Below are 17120 nucleotides of genomic sequence, written 5' to 3' on the forward strand. Positions count from 1 at the left end.
ACTCACTCTCTCTCTCTGCCTCCCTCCGTCTCTCTATCTCTCTCTCTCACTCACTCTCTCTCTCTCTCTCAGTGAGCTGAGCTGGGATGCTCTCTCCCAGGTTGAGAGCTAATAATATACAATGCTTACTCCTACTATCGCTTCACTCTGTCACTCTTTCTTTTTGTGCTGCACTGCACTGTTTTCTCACCTTCTCTGGGGTTTTTGTTTGGCTGCTTCTCCATAGAATTCTCTGGCTTTACCTCTCGCTCTCTCATTATTGATCTATGTGTCGGCGTCTTTGCCAGTGCAGCCTCTAGTGGTTGTCTTTTCTCCATGCTGCTCAGAGAGCCGGAATCAAATTTTACTCACAAAGAGCATGAAACATAGTGAATTTGCCTCAGGTTTGAAAGAGGCACCATCCTCATCTGAAAAGAAATCAAACATTAACCCTTAAAATGTCAACTAACGCATGACTAATAGTAAGGAGTAACCACTTCTAATTCATTAATTTATTAATGAATGAATTGTTAATTTCCCCAGAACTTGAGGTGACCCTTTTGTGATATTTTCTCTGTCTTACAAGTGAAATACTAAAAACAACATGAAATATTTAAAGCTTTCCAGACAGTTACAGCAGACATAATTCAGCATTTTCAGAAAATCAAGAAAACAGTCTACAGTCTGAGGTTGAAAATAAGAATTAGAAGAATTGGCTGCAGCCCATAACGAAAAGCCTCAAAATATTTGTTTTATAATTTGTTTGTGTTTGAGAAAAAAATCAATTGTTTTTATTGATTGTTTCTGAAACAAATGTATTTATTTATTTATATATTTTGCAGTCCTCAGTTGAGCATTTTACTTTAGATGATTGCATTGATATGCAGATTTTAAACAACATAACAATCAATATCAATTTGTCTTTAATTTGTGATAAAGGTGGGTCAGTTGAAGAGACTGTCATACTTCTATCCATCCATTGTCTAACGCTTTATCCTCTTTTCCTTTTTTTTGGAACAAAAAATCAAGTCTGGAACATGGAGAAAACCTACAGAAAGGCCCAGGAGCTGGAGGACGCAGACCAGCAACCTTCTGGAAGCCATAGTGCTAGCTATGTGTGCCACTGTTTGGCCCTGGTACCTCTAATGGATTTGTAAATATTACAAAACAATATAATTAAGGTTATTTTAGGTTAATAATTATTTGTTAAAGCTGTACATTCACAGTTGATGACAAATTATTTCAGGGGTAAATGTGTGACTAAGAAAGAAAGAAAGAAAGAACAGGAATATGCTCTGTCTGAGGCTATGAATGAAAATACTACAAGATGAAATGAACATAAAGCTATTATGAGAACTGGTTTAGCGCTAATGTAACTGCAGAGAAACTGTGTTCCTGTCCATGAACCATAACCGTATTAAATCTGCTGAAAACAGTTTAACATTTTAAACATTTCATTCCTCTTCTTGCAGTTTCCTCTCTGCTACTGTGTTCAAATCAGTGCAGTTCCTTGTGGATAATGTAGTCGCCAATGAGAAGTGAACATGTGATTATGGTACATTAAGTAATATGAACCAGGAGGACAGATATCACAACAACCACGTGTGTGGTGTATTCTAGTGATTTTATTTACGACTGTTTGTTTGTTTGTTTTTTGTTTACCTGAAACAATTAACTAGGATATTAGGTGTCTCTTGGGTGGACGCCTGTCAACTTAAGAGCATTTCATTTACAAAACAATCATTCAATGTAATTTACATTTATGTATCACTCCATTCTGGTGAAGCTAAAATGGCTCCATGACGCACGTTATTGAAACTGATGGTGTAATATATTCACAGTGTCTCGGGGGGGGAAAGAAGCATGATGAGCATCTAAGGAGCACTAACGTACAGACACGGGTAGAGTAGGTCAAGTTAGCCCCGGAGACTAAACATTGCGAACGTTAACACGACTTTAGGCAGTCTCTCTGTTCACAGGTGCAACAGCGGATGCTAATCACGGTGGAAATCAGAGTAAACTTACCAGAGGAAAACTGAATATTTCCGCCATGTGTCCAAAGGGAAATAAATGTTAAAATGAGGTAGCACGGCTGCAAAACACAAACACGACTTTCTCCAAATTTCAGCGAAATTCCGTTTTCACCTCAGTCCCACTAAATTTAGCTCCCGGTTTTCAGTGCTGCCACCACGTGGCTGGAAGCAGTACTGCCACAACTTACTGCAAGATGGAGGGACAGCTTCTCAAAAAAATATATTTTCCAGTTCAAGACAAAAAAGAGTTAGAGCAGGTGAATCGTGGCTGAAAAAAGGTTGAGAACCACTTAGATAGACTAGGACTAAATTGCATAGTAATGCAGTGCCAATGCAGATTTCTCAGAATGCACCAGCAGGTACATTTAATTCAGCGTAACTGCTTTAACATTCACACATCCATTTTCTCAGAACCAAAGCTCTGTTTAATAATTGATCTTGGGGTGTCTTTTTTATGATAATACACCCAACTCTTGGACTACATAATATAATCCACAATGTTCCATTACAGGACTTTGCAGATGAAGCCTTTTTCACATGTCACAGCTGCAAACTGTCAAATTATCAGCGCAATACCATTCAAGATAAGATAAGATAAGATAAGAAAAGATATTTCTTTATTAGGAATAAAGTGGAGAAATTTACATTGTCACAGCAGCAAAGACAGTAAAGATAAAGATAATAAATAATAAACATGCATTTAGCCGCCTCAGTGTGCAGTAAGAGTTGCTCTTTCTCTGTTTACTGCTGCACCATGAATATAAAAAGAGTCAATAATAAAGTTATTGGTAACATTTGCGGTGCCAAGTAAAACATTCCTCTGTTATCAGATGTTTCCAACATCGTTAGGCTCGTTAAAAAGATAAAAGAAAATATTACTACAGTATAAAAGTATAGACAAACTACTTCAAATACCAAACCACACTGTAGCACTGTATGTATTATCTGTTACATATTGTGCCTCATGCTTAAATATGACTCATATAATAATGCTATGTACTGCTGGTAGTTTTGTAACATCCTTATACATCCTCTAAGATGTATACATTTAATTTAGGGCATAATTATTGGAATCATGTGATACCCATCAGGCACAGGACAATATTATTAAAATAATTAAAATAATATTTGATATAATATTTATATATATTTTACAGTTAAATAGCTGATTTACAAACATATTTGAATGTAAATGCCATATTTATATATTTATTTATATTATTTATATATCTATTATTTATATTATACTTTGATTAGATTATTATATTCCATTTATATGATGAATAACAATTGCCAAGATTCTAATGGCACTAACTAATGTAAGTGATGAACAGGTTGACCCTCTCCTAAGGCTCTCATAAGATTAGTATCAACCAAACCAAAAACTAGAGCCTAACTTTCCCTAGACACTGAGGGAACCAAAAACTGAAATGTTCTCCTGTGGTTGCACCGTGGATTCCACACAAAAGTGTTGTGTGGAATCCACGTTCTGGGAACCTTTAGAGAACGTTCGTTAAAGGTTGCATGAAGGTTGTAATGTAATGTTCTCGGAACCAAATATGCAACCAAAAACTAATGTTAGGAAAACTATCAGTGGCAACCATAGGAGAGCCTATAGGGGGAAACCTTCAGGGAACGTTCTCGTAACCAAAAAGGTAACATTCTCAGAACATTCTGGAAGCTCGGATATACAGAATATTTACCTTTAAATTGAATACAATCGGAAAACATTTTTCAGTTGTCTTAATATGATAAGTCAACGTAGCCTGAGAGGGGGATTTATTTTTCTCTAAAGTGTTTTTTGACTGAACGACAACCACAAATGTGTCTTGTCCTCAGAGCGTCTTCCTCATCACCAACACAACCGTGAGTTGACGAGGTTCTGAAAATCCAGCAGCAGATAATGTGTCAGAATTCACTGACGCATTGCTGTGTTTGTTCCTCAAGTGCATTATAGGTTACTGAGTAAAACATCAGGCATTTTCATTTATTTATTTAGTGATTACTGCAAAGTCTGTAAACATGCAGGTGAAAGCACGACCACAGAGACAATACAGAGTGTGGAAGTGTGGAATAGAGAATTGCTTTCCATCAGTGTTTACACGACAATCTGGATGAAATAGCAACATTTGTAAAAAAAAATAAAAAATAATAATAATTATAAAACTGGGGGGGGCAGATGTTTTATTCTTAGCAATTCACACAGACACCTCAGCGTGAAGAGTCAAAGAGTATCCACACCACAGGAGATGAACCAAAAATACCTCAGGCTTTCCAACAAACAGGACGGATGATAATCATGAGTTTGTGTGGGAAAGAAAATCTTGTGCAGGCAGAACGGGAAGATGCTGCATGGCCTAGATCGAGATCCATAGGGTGCCATTATCCAAGTATACAATGAGAACCTGATGCTGGCTGTCACAGGAACAGACCTTGGAGGAGATCAATCACTGGCTTACGTAGCCATTATCGCTGTGAGCTAATGAGAAATGCTCAGCAAGAAACCTTTGTGAAGAGATACAGACACGCACACACCTCCAGACACAAAAGTGAGAGGAGAGTCAAAATGGTGTTTTCACCTGAAACAGCAGTCGCACGTATTTTGAGTAAATCTGAAGTTTGAAAACTTTGCGCAACTCTGAAACAACAAATCAACTTCGGATAAATCTGGATTAAGATAATAGACAACCATAAACACAGTCTAGACTAGAGATTTTTTATTTCATTAGTCATTACACCAAATTCCAGGAATAAACAAAAATACTCTGATAGAAGAACACACACACACACACAATGATTTATACATTATACATTACATTAAGTTTTGCATTCACCTTTGTCCAAATATGACTCACATTCTTTATTGTACTGAACATAAATCATGAGAATAGGGTTCATTGTTGTGTAAAGTTATGTGGCTGTCACAAACTCTCCACATAACAGAGACTACAATTAGCAGTTCTGTAGACAATCTTTGTGGTTTCAGCAGAAATTTCAGTATCTTCCTTCCTTCAGAATATCAAATTAATATTATTGAGAAGTAACACGGATAGATAGATAGATAGATAGATAGATAGATAGATAGATAGATAGATAGATAGATAGATAGATAGATAGATAGATAGATAGATAGATAGATAGATAGTTGTCAGCACAGTAATACAAATACTCCCAGCTGTGTATTTGTTCTTGTTGAAGCCTTTAAAGACTGAAAGAATAACTCTATGGATATGTACACAGACACAGGTACACACTTGTAAACACATCAACAAAAAGAGGTGTTCAGTTTTTAGCACGACTGCAAAACAAAACATCACTGTGATTTCTTTTTCTTTTTTTTCTGGGCTGCAAATGATAAACATGATTTCAAAAATAGCAACAGCAATGTTGATTATTTTGAGCAGGTATTACCATGCAGAATGCAATAAAACAAGCTGTGCTGTGCAGAACTCAGCACTCACTGCTGCTTCACTGGCTTTCCAATTTATTTACCTCCTGCAAGACGCATTTATGGAGGAATAAATGCGAGGCCAATGACATTTTCCATATTGAACGGCCTTTCACTGCATCATTGTCGTTTATGGGCCTGAGAAAGTGAACAACTTCATGAAAATGTGATGGTAAGAAATGATTTAAATCACATGCAGATAACCTTGGTCTCTTGGTGCTTTTCCCTCAGGTGCTACCAAGATTGTTCTTCCTCCTATATCATAAAACAAGAATAAACAAGTCTTATTTTTTATTCCAGCCCCAGCACATCATCTGGAGCAAAGCTCATTGAAATGCCACTTGAAATTGAATGTGATGGCAAACTAAATAAGGCTTTTTAAATCAACACTGGTTATCCTTTACACTTTAATTCCTGATGTGGTTTGCTGTAGAAAAGTGGGTTCGGGGCTTTGAGTCACCTTGCCGCCGATACGGTGGATGGCGAGCCACACAAAGCTGTAGTCTGGGAGGCTAATTCCATTTCAGAGCCACAATAGGATTCAAGACAGCACCATTCTTCCTGGAAAATACAGCAAAAGTAGTAAGCCTGTAATGCTGACAGAAGACCTTGGTTTATCATAAAACACAGGCAAGGGCATCACAGAAGAAATGGTATTCAGGACTGTCCTCAAATTTACACATACTGTATATGAGAGTGCTTTATTTGGGTGCTGACCGGCAATAAAGCCTGTCATACTTTAATCAATAGAGCTGTCCCATTGTTTCTTACTAGTACTTGAGTGTAACAATAAGGAAATTAAAACATTTCTGGTCTACACGGGGTCACACGATGATATACAGTGGATAGCATTGTTGCTTCACAGCAAGAAGGTCCTCAGTTCTGATTCTGAGTGCGTTGCTGTGTGGAGTTTGCATGTTCTCATTATGTGCGCACAGATACTCCAGCTGCCTCCCATTGTCTAAAAATATGCAAAATTTGGGATTAGGTTAATTGACCGACGGTGTGAATGTGAGAGTGAATCAGAGATGGGGACTCGAGTCTGAGACTCGGACACAAGTCGCAAATAAGTCGCACAAACAAGACTTCTGACTGCTGTGCCATGTGCGCACAGTCACCGGTATCAAAATATGCATTGGCCATGGCAACTAAGAGCCCCAACACCATAATACAAAGCTATCCAAACATTGTTTTATGCTGAAGAAGAGGTGAAATTTAGTGTGGAGAGACATTCACTAGATCTTTAATTAGAAGAAATAAAGAACATTTTCATGTTTAATTAGGTAAAGAAAGGGATGTTTCCTCTTTTATTTAGAAAAGGGTGGATGTTTATTATTGTCACAGATGCTGACCTCTCGTTGCAGGATCAGGAATGTTTGATTAGTAAGCATCCGTTAAAAACCGAGTGCCGAGTATTAAAGTGTCTTCAGAGGATCATTTAGAAGAGGTAACGTTGGCTGAACATCTGTAAGGAGAGTACAATTACCAAGGGAAAACATCCTTTTCTGAATAAAAGAGGAAACATCACTTTCTTAATTAAACATGAAAATGTTCTTTCTTTCTTCTAATTAAAAATCTAGTTGGCAATCTCAGGTGTCTGAACGTCTCTCCACACTTCATTTCTTTTCAGCTCCACACCGGCGTCAGAAGAGGGGTCTGTCACTGACTATTTTGTCAGCACAAAACAAGAAGGCTTGGATAGCTTATCCAAGGTATTATGGTAATGATGCCGAGAATAGAAAGGAAATAGATTTAACTAGAAAAAGAAGGTTGGAGCATGAGCTTTTAAAAAAGTGCAGTCCAGAGGCAGGATCCACTCCATTTGGTCACATTAAAATCTATGGACAAAAATGTATAGTATTTTCTGACTCTAATCTTCACAAAGCTGAACAAAGTATAAGCCAAATATTGACTAATCATAACAAAATAGAATATGCAGGTATGTAAGTGTTATATTGTTCTACAAGTCGAGAGAGATGTATTAAAATCCATCCATTAACTACTTGTTGGTACAAGTTTTAATGATTAATAATATGAATTAATATCTCTTGAAATTTCAGCCACGCTCAGCTGTGAATGTCAAGTGATTAATACTTACCGTGCTATCATTAATGTAATGAAGATGATAATAAGAAGAAAATGAATGGAGACGACGTGTAAATATAATGACTGCGTTTAATCACCGTTTTCCTGTTGTGTAGTTAAACAAGAAGACCTTGTTTTCCACGTTTATGATCATGTTACAAATACATTACTAAATTAGACGTGCCATCGCTGTTTAAAGCTACATTAAAAGCTACATTAAAGCCTTGATAAATGTTGTCAAGTATTAATACGGTTCATTTTAATGCTATATATTTTGGGGGGGTTAAGGAGCGAAAATATGTCGAGAATTATAGGTGCTTTTAGGTGTGTTATTGGCACGTTTGTATTATAGACGCAGAGTAAAAATGAAAACATGTGCATGAAATTAAAATGCTGTTGTTAATGATGAAACTAATTTGCATCCAAAATTAATTTAATGAAAGCAACCTGCTTTAAAAACACATCCTGTTTCATCAGATGGGTTTTTTGCCTCCTGCCACTTCACACATTTTCTGTGTTGCTATGCATCACCAGTGAATATAACGCCACTTTGGTAAAGTTCAAACTATTTGTTTCTTTTATAAAATAAGTGTAATGATTGAGACTGACATAACAGAACATTGTATGTTTGTTTGTTTTAGAAAAGAGGAATAAAAGCATTGCACTGACTTTCCAAAGAATGAATGTTGAGTAACATGAGTGGAACATATAATCTTCTGCTCCTCGTAATTCTTTATAATTGTATACATTTGAAACCGAAGATGTCTCAAGATTCTAAAGTGATATCTTAGAATCAGGTGATATAAAAGTTTAATATATGCCCAAAATGCCTTTACAACCAAAGAGAAATCAATATTTAACAGAACACCAGCTCAGGCCTCAGTGAGTTGAACATAGTTTCCCCTCTGCGTTTGCTGTTCATAGCCAGATATGAAAACTGGTGGGAATGGAGAAACCCTGTTCTTTCACTCTGCTGTAAATTTTCTTTGCTTTTGAGAGAAGGTCATTGGGTTCGTGTTCAAATGCAGAAGAAAACTGTACTGATAATGGTGCTGCTTCCCTCTGCTTTATTGCTGTTTTTCACATCTACCATCTGCAACGGACGCCAAGATCAAATTAGGTGGCCGGCGCAAGAACGTCTGCCACAGATCTTTTTATCTCTGTTTGTTTAAACTGCTCTCTATTCAAGAAAACCCTGAATAAATATGATGATCGGCAGCAAGTATACATAGCCCTGTGTTAGAAAAGTCATGAAAATTTGTTGCGGCAAAATGAATCAGCCTCAGTGACTCACTGACTGTTTCATAGCGCGTCCACATGCAGGACAGATTAACCTGTGACTCTGTAATATCTTGGATGTTAATGTGTGTGTGTGCAAGTCTCTCTACAGGCCTGATCTTACATGTCAAAAGTAAAACCCTGTAATAGCTTTGAGATGGGCCAACACACAGAGACAGTTAGTTTGTGTCCATTAAACCTTTGCATGTTTTTGGATTGTGTGTGTGTGTGTGTGGGGCTCCACACTGAAGGCCCTTGGTCAAACCAGGATTTGAACCGGCAACCTTCTTTCTGTGAATCATCAGTGCTAGCCACTACGCCGCTGTGTGACCCAGCTGTGAAATGTGTCATTTTAAGGGTTTATTATCAAGATACAATGTGTGCGTCGCATTCACTTCAGCATCGTTGCTTGTTCTCAGTCACTACCTGGAAAATCTGCCCCCATGACAGCAACAATGCCAGACGGAGTGGGCAGACGGAGTGGGCAGACCTGGCTTTTCAGGGTAATGGAAATGGCAATGGAAATCTTGAGATAAGTGAATAGATATAAATAATTGAATTTTATCACCCACCCCAAACTCCCAGAGTTGTACTATAAAACAAAAATCCTTGACTTATCTGTATGTTTCTTGTTTGGAAACATACAGATTTGTTTTTGACCTTAAAGTCGTGTTTGTTGTTTGATTATGGATCTTGATTAAATCATCTGGGAATGTAGGTTATGGCCCAAGAAATAAAGGATTCGATTTTGGTGGTGATCCAGATCTGGATTCAGGATTTGTCTTTAATACAAATACAGGATAAGGTTGTGTTGACACTGTGAGAAACTTTGGTTTTTGAGTGTTCACTTTCCATTCTTGTTCCATGATCACGTCGATCACATTTTATTTCGCTGAATGCCAGTTTCATTTTGCACCAGGGTCATTTTCTTTCAGATATCAATGATTGTTCTTGTCCTAAAGGAACGTTCTTTAGACCGTGCACTTAGACCGTTGAAATGTCCTGCATGTGTCAGAAAATAGACTGCAGATCCGTCGAGGATATAGTCAGCCTCTCACTCACTACAGCCTCACTGCAATGCCTCCTGAATAAGCAGTAAAAAGGATGGATGGATGGATGGATGGATGGATGGACGGACGACAGACTGCGACTAGATGTCACCAGGGTTTTTTGACGAAAGTTTAAGTCAGCAGTCCAACCAACAATATTATTATGGAGGCCCACAGAAGCACAGAACTAAAAATAAGTGTGTGCTCGAAAATATATTTATCAAAAATGTGAATATCTCAGCAGAAGCACCTGCAGAAGCTCGACTGTGAGTGGGTGTTTACTCTCACATTTAATTTGTCTTAAATATTTCAGCTGACAGGACCGCGCCTCATGAAAAACGAGTCAAACTTACAGCAACCGGGGTAAACGGTGATGTTTATTGACTTATTTGTTTGGTTCCCGAACAGGAACGTGATCAAAGACATCAGGCCCATTGAGCCTGGGGGGGTCATACTGTAATAGTGCACCGACTTCTCTGTTGTTTTCTTAACAGCAGGATTTATTCTAACGTCTGCACATGGAGAAGAAAGTGACGGGACTCGTTATTGTATATCACATAATGGTAATTGTGTCTTTCGAGCTACATGGAATACAGGGTGGAGCTGTTCAAAGTCCTGAATGAAGGCGGGACTGGAACTACCCCAGAAACTGCATAATCAGCATCTCTGTGTGAACACAGTATATTCATCAAACTCCCCTATAGAGTTGCTTTTATACATTGTAATGAGCTTTTATTCATTCCCTTGGTCTCTTACATTGTTTTCTTTCGCCATTTCCCGCTATGCTTACTTTGCTCTTTGCTCATATTATTATTATTTATTGGGCTCGTTTTCTTCCCGGTAAAGCAGTTTGTAACTGTCCTGTGAAAAGTGCTAGCTAAATAAAAATGATAAATAGGCTCAATTGTTGAGGAGTCTGAGAGCAGTGGGGATGGAATTGGATCAGGCTGAACTTTGCCTTTTTACTTCAAGTGAAATGACAGCACATTGGTTTTCAGCTTTAGCTCCTCTGAGCTGGCAGCAGCTGTCACTGACAGACAGCACAGCCCACTGTTGAATGTATAATCAAGCCGCTTTTGGTTCAGTAAGTTATATTCACATGTATGAGTGTTGTTTTTTTGTGCCTGGATATTTTGTCCATCTTGCTCAGAATTATTATTTTCTCTCCTTAAATTGCTGATTTGTCTAAATCCTGCATCACACCACAAATGACATGCTGTAAAATCCGAGTTATATGAAACGGACTAAAAGAGGCTGGTGAAATTCTGAAAGTGTGCGTCGTTATCTTGAGCTGAAATTCCCGACACTGACAGAGTTCAATGTGAGTGGAATTCAAATGCTCTAATATTTCGTCTGTAACCGAGTAACATCACGACTGAAGAGTAAAGTGTGTCAATGTTTGCTTGAAAGCGTGCGTGTGTGTGTGTGTAATTGTGCGTATTGTGCGTCTGTCGAAACAGGTTTCTATGCAAATTGGAAATCTCAGACTATCTCAAAATAACGTGCCTCGTCTCTCACTCCTGCTGTGTTTCTCTTGAAGTTCATGATGTTGACAGCGACTCTGGCAGCAGCAGCAGCAGAAGCAGCAGCAGCAGCAGTAGCAGCCGCCTCTCACAATGGCCTTTCATAGTTTGCTGCTGGATGTGTCTAAAGTTTTCTCTTTTGTCGACTTGGCAATTTCTCAGCACTGCCATATACAGTGACAAGCAACCGTAAACACGCAAATAAAAACAAGTTGACTTTTCTGGTTTGACTTTCAGTGGAGTGAAGAGAAGAAGAAGAAGAAAAAGACATGGGCATGAAAAGAGGGCGAGATAACGAGGGAATGTGAGAAAGCAAGTGCAAACGCAGAGGTGCCAGCAGTTCTTCTCTGCCACACTGGATTCTCCTTCACCAGAAAGATGAAGCTCTGTAAATTGCATCTTCTTCTCTTCAGTCATATTCATTCTTATTTAATACGAGCTATTGTTTGTTAATCATGAATGCATGTAAAAGTGTTAGACATGTCACATACTGTATGAGGATACATGAGGTTGCATCAGTTACAGCAAAATGTCAACTTTCAGTGAGCTAAGAATAAGAAGACATAATGACGCATTATTAACGCAGATTGTTTATGTTTTATCTTGAGGAAACTAAATGTTTTTAACCATCTAATCGAGCAGAACCACAGACGCCTACGTCACTTATGCGGGCATGTTGGGTTATTCCTGTTAGCATGCTCTGGGGCAAAACTGGCACCTTATTAAGGTATTGAAATTTGAAGAAATTAACATAAAAAACAACGTGATTTATTTTGCTGCAAACAAATTAGACTTTACACACTTAGCCTCTGGAGGAACATGGACAGTAAGTAAGCAAGTCAAGTTTATTTATATAAAAAAAATAACATTAAAACTATAGTTGTCACATCTTCAAGAGTTGATTGTGATTAATAGCATTTTTATTATGTTTACAAATATATTACTTTGCCATTCATAACAGTTAAGTCCATATTAACAATGTAAAGCAACTCTTAGTGCTGAATCTTGATGAGTGAGTTACTTTATGAACTTGACTGATAATTTCAAATCAAAAGAAGTAAAATAAACCAGATGAAACCCAATGTCTTCTTCACAAATGTAATGTTTTCCAGTTTAGTTGCCTTCGGTTTCCTACAGGCTGAGTATTAGAGTTGGGGACACGAACAGACCAGGTTGCAGCATTAACTTATGCAAACAGTTCTATTATATTATATAAGCAGAGTGATTGTGTGACAGAGAAGCGGCAGACTTACCTCTGCTCTCTCAGCAGACCTGCAGCTTCCTTTATCTTTTTATTTCATTTGCTGACTAAATGATTGATCTGCAGCCTTTTTACCGCAGCTGTGTCGTCTTTGTAGGTTTTTTTTAGATCATTTAATCACAACAATCTGTTTCTGAGTGAGTAACTCCAACACAGAGGAGTTTGGAGATATAGTGTGGGGTTTGTACATGAATAACTTTAAAAGTTAAAACGAAAGAGTTTAAACGTATGTGAAAAGAGCATAAGACCAGCATGACGTGGAATCTTTTACTATTTCTGGTAGGATTGAAGGCAACAATTACTATATATGCTTTCTCCAACACAGCTTTGGTAAACTATACTTTATTCATCTTTTATACATTTTGGATGCGCGATAATTAAATACAAAGCACAGATAAATTGGTAAAAAAGTCAACTAAAAGGTAACAAGGTAACTTCCAGATATGGCATTTTATTCTTCAGCTGTGCCCCACTTACATTCTAAACCTCACTACTTTTCCAGTATCTTGTTTTGGTGTGAAACGTGAACATCAGCACCAGACCATAAAACATTCAATTCCCTGTAGCATCTCTTGGGATCGATATGAGCTTTACGTTGCAGAGGCAGGTGTGCACTGTGACCTTCTGACATTCAGCTGTTTGCTCCGAGTTCAGGGTGATGTGCAGAGGAGGCACATTTGTTGAAGCTGCTTTGATGGTGGACAGATCTGAGTGCATGGCATTAAAGTAGAAATACCAGCCAGATATTTTTTCAATTCCTGACTTACTTGTCAGAGTTAGGATATACAGTATTGTAATGATCTTTTCAGCATGTATTCAAATGCTCACGTGTGTTTATCCGGCATTGTTTTTGCACTAATGTTACAAGTAGATGGAAACCCAGGGTTCTGGTTCTGGGGTAGGAGTGAGAGCAGGGTCTACTTTTGTGTTCTCAGCCAACAGTGACTGTAATCATTTATCCAACGCTGTAGCACTGAGGTTATTATTACAGTATTTTAGTTTGACGTATCTTAAATTGAAATTGATCTGTTAGAAAAACAAAGACATGCTAACAAGCTACTGCAGTTTAAGGGATAGTTCAGGTTATTTAAAGTGCGGTTGTTTCAGGTATTATTATCGTGCAAACACTAAACAAGGGCTTGAATATATAGAACAGCCACGTATAGTGTTGGGTAGATGTTGAGATATTTCACTTAAAGTTAAAAGTAACCTTATAAATCCTGTGGGTTTCCCAATTCGCTGCATTTTATCCATGCTCTATAGAACCAGGAGCAGTGGGCAGCCACTGCCTGGGGACAAACTCCAAATTAAATGTCATTGCCGTGGTCGGGGGCGCTGACAGGAGCATAACGTGACCATCATCACCTTCAAAACACATACGGATGACACCCACCGGGAGAAGATGCAATCTCAACACCTGGAACACCGTTCACCACTTGGCCAAAGAAAACTGAGCCGTTCAAAGTCACTGAGATTGAAGATTTGAGCACCGTGGATATTTTTGTTCCAGACATCACAGCAGTTGAGCCATCATTTGTCTAAAAAGCACTAAAACTGTCCACCTGCTGATGAAATAAATGCTTCAAGTAATTCCAAAATATACAGATAGTTAATGAGCGAGCTGCTCATTTAAGTGTTTTCAGTTTCTACACTGGAAATAAGCTGGAAGAATTTATCTCCGCATGAAGAATTGATCATTTAAACAGGTTAGATGTACCATCTTTCTGTTGAAATAAAGTACCAGCAGTGTTATTTCACTTGATGGAGGATGTAAATATAAACGTTGAACATCTATTTTCTAAAAGCAATATGAGTGGAATTACTTCAAGCGCAAAATGTTGATTACAGCACAGGCTGGAAGGTGAGGCTGAACTGAGAATCCACAAGAGAATGTCGACTTCTGTATGTGAAACACACAACACACAACCTTGGACACATTCTGAATGTTTAAAGACATATTTAAGCAAGACTAGAACTCATTCCCCTTTCCACTAAAACTCATCATGTCCTTCCTTGGGTTAGCAGCGATATGATTGGCCTGTCTGACACATCCCAAGTGTCTGTAGATGTAGTTTGTGTGAGAGTGAAGAGGAAAGAATCTACAGTGTAAAGGGAGAAAAAAAATAAATACATTGGACAGCAACATGTATGCTTGTCTGAGCAGCTTAGTGATGTGCCAGAGGAGGAAGCTCAAACAAGATAATTGGATTTCATTTCGGTCTGCAGGGGGAAAAAAGAATGCTTGCTTTCTCCTTAGAGGTCTGCGACAGGTGCCATAAAGGTCGAGAAATGACTGAGGCCTGCTAAGAATTCAAATGCTGCCTGCACACACACTACACACAGCCTAGCAGGAGAAATAGGAAACACCTTATTACCACATTAAAATAATGCCCTTTTCCACATTGAATGGTTTTTTTGGTTTGCTTTTTTAATGACACTGCTGGAAGTATTATGTTGGTCCCGTTTTTGTGAACTCAAGAATGCCTTGAGGGAAAGCTTGTACTTCAGTGCAAAAGTGTTGAACTGATTCGATAATTTGGAGGTCAAATGTTAAAGATCAAGGTTGCCGTCACCTCAACAATCACAAAATGGCTCTAGATGTTTCAGACATAGAGCTATTCCATCGATTTTTTTAACCCCTAAACACCGAACATATCGTGGACGATTTGTTCATCAGACGTTTGCGCAAGGGCACTCCGCATTTCTGTAATAACACAGCAGTTTGTGCTATCAGAAAAAATTCCAGCGGTTTCTGAAAGCTGAGAAGTTACACTTCAAAGCGAATATGTGATTATTACGGTTATTCCGCTCGTGGTGTTTCAGGAAGCTGGAGAATCAGCGTCTTTTGTCGCCAGAGAGTTTCAAACTGTTCCAATTTCAAATTTAACACACAAAATCTGTTGTTCATCTACAACTGCCTGCAGTGTTTTTCTAAATAGGTGCAGTGTTTTCACTTTTTTAACATGCAGTAAATAGCAAATAACTGCCAGATATTGGAAGTTATTCTGGAAAGATGGCAAAAGCATTTAGTTACATTATCTGGTCCTTATATGGTTAAAATAAGCAAAAAGGGCCAGGTGGACATTTTCAGCTTCTCCCTTGTGTCCTCTTCTGTTACATCAAGGCTTACAAAGTTACATCACAGTGTCATATCGATGACGTCATTACTCCTTTGATCTTGCAACTGCAAAGGACTTTCTGTAAGTGTATACATTAACAAATATGTAAAAGCACGAGAAGCGCAAAAGGATTCTGACGCACACGAGGAACGAAAGAGGCAGGAGAGCGCAAAACACCAAACAAAAAGTATCACAGTCGCTGTTATTATCACAGTAGGCCACAATGAATCCGCCCGACGAATCCATGAGTCTCCTGAGGTATGACATGCCAATTATGGTCAGCACAGACCACGCAGATTTAGCACAGGTTTGCTATCCTAGTGGGAGCGCTGACCCGCAGCCTTCGACGTCTCGGCGTTTTCCGTCACCTACTAAAGGTAAGGCAGAAACCAGCAGTCAGCAGAAAGCTGAGGAAATCCTGAACACCATGTTTCCACCCAAGAAATGGTTCAAGGACGACAAATTATGGGTGCAGCAGGTGTCCCATACACCTTGTAGAAGACTAGATGTGGTGGACCTGGAGGAAATCTTTGCCCAAAGGCTTACGGAACAGCAGGCCAGAAAAAGAGGCATCTGCCCTATTCGGATGGAGATCTACTCCCAGTGCTTTGACGAGCTACTTAGACAGGTGACTCTTGACTGTCCTGAGAGGGGACAACTCCTGGCACGTGTCAGAGAGGAGATTAACATGACAGTCGCTGCCTATCAAACCCTGTTTGAAAACAGCATCATTTACGGCATCAGGAAAGCACGCGAGGCTGAGCAGTGTGCCACTGACCAAAAGAAAAATATTACTGCAATGGAGGCCGAGATTCGCGACCTGAAGACGCAACTGAGCGAACAGAAAACCAAATATGAAGCGTATGAAAAGGTTGAGAATCAAAAACAGCAGCAGATGGAAAAGCCTTATCGAGCAAAGATAGAGTTCCTGAAGAGAATCCAACAGCAAATCATTGACCAGAGAGATGAAATAGAGAAGCCGTTTCCAATTGAAGAAATGCAGTTCATAGTCAACGGTGAGGAAAAAGCCTGAAAGGCTCACAGTAATGGATGATTAAATCCAGAAGGAGGCAGTAATGCAACATCACAGGCGCTAACGGCCATAAAACAAAGAGGAAGCGGGACTTTTTTTTCTCTTATTGCTATATTCTGTTATCAGAAAAGGACAATCTCCACAGAGAAATTTACAAAATCTCACTACATCGTTACACAATTCAGTGTAACGGCTGTAACGTTGTCTATTGTACATGAGCAGTGGTGAATGTCATGTACTTTCAAAGATGTAGTTTCACTCTTGGAGGATATAAATGACAACAGTTGGGAAAAAAGTAACAAAAATATTCTT

The 17120-nt window shown here is 38.6% G+C and overlaps 1 protein-coding gene across 1 annotated transcript; it reads left to right on the forward strand.

Moving 5' to 3' along the window:
* The first annotated feature begins 15998 nt into the window (after positions 1-15998).
* Positions 15999-16808, forward strand: LOC122782147 (axonemal dynein light intermediate polypeptide 1-like). The gene has a single exon (XM_044046366.1). It carries the CDS (start codon positions 15999-16001, stop codon positions 16806-16808), a length of 810 nt encoding a protein of 269 aa, XP_043902301.1.
* Positions 16809-17120: the final 312 nt, after the last annotated feature.

The sequence above is a fragment of the Solea senegalensis genome, linkage group LG1 (assembly GCF_019176455.1).
Source record: "Solea senegalensis isolate Sse05_10M linkage group LG1, IFAPA_SoseM_1, whole genome shotgun sequence".
Classification (NCBI taxonomy): Eukaryota; Metazoa; Chordata; class Actinopteri; order Pleuronectiformes; family Soleidae; genus Solea; species Solea senegalensis.

Coding starts and splice junctions, on each gene's coding strand:
- LOC122782147 (XM_044046366.1), top strand. CDS start 15,999: ATGAATCCGCCCGACGAATCCATGAGTCTCCTGAGGTATGACATGCCA.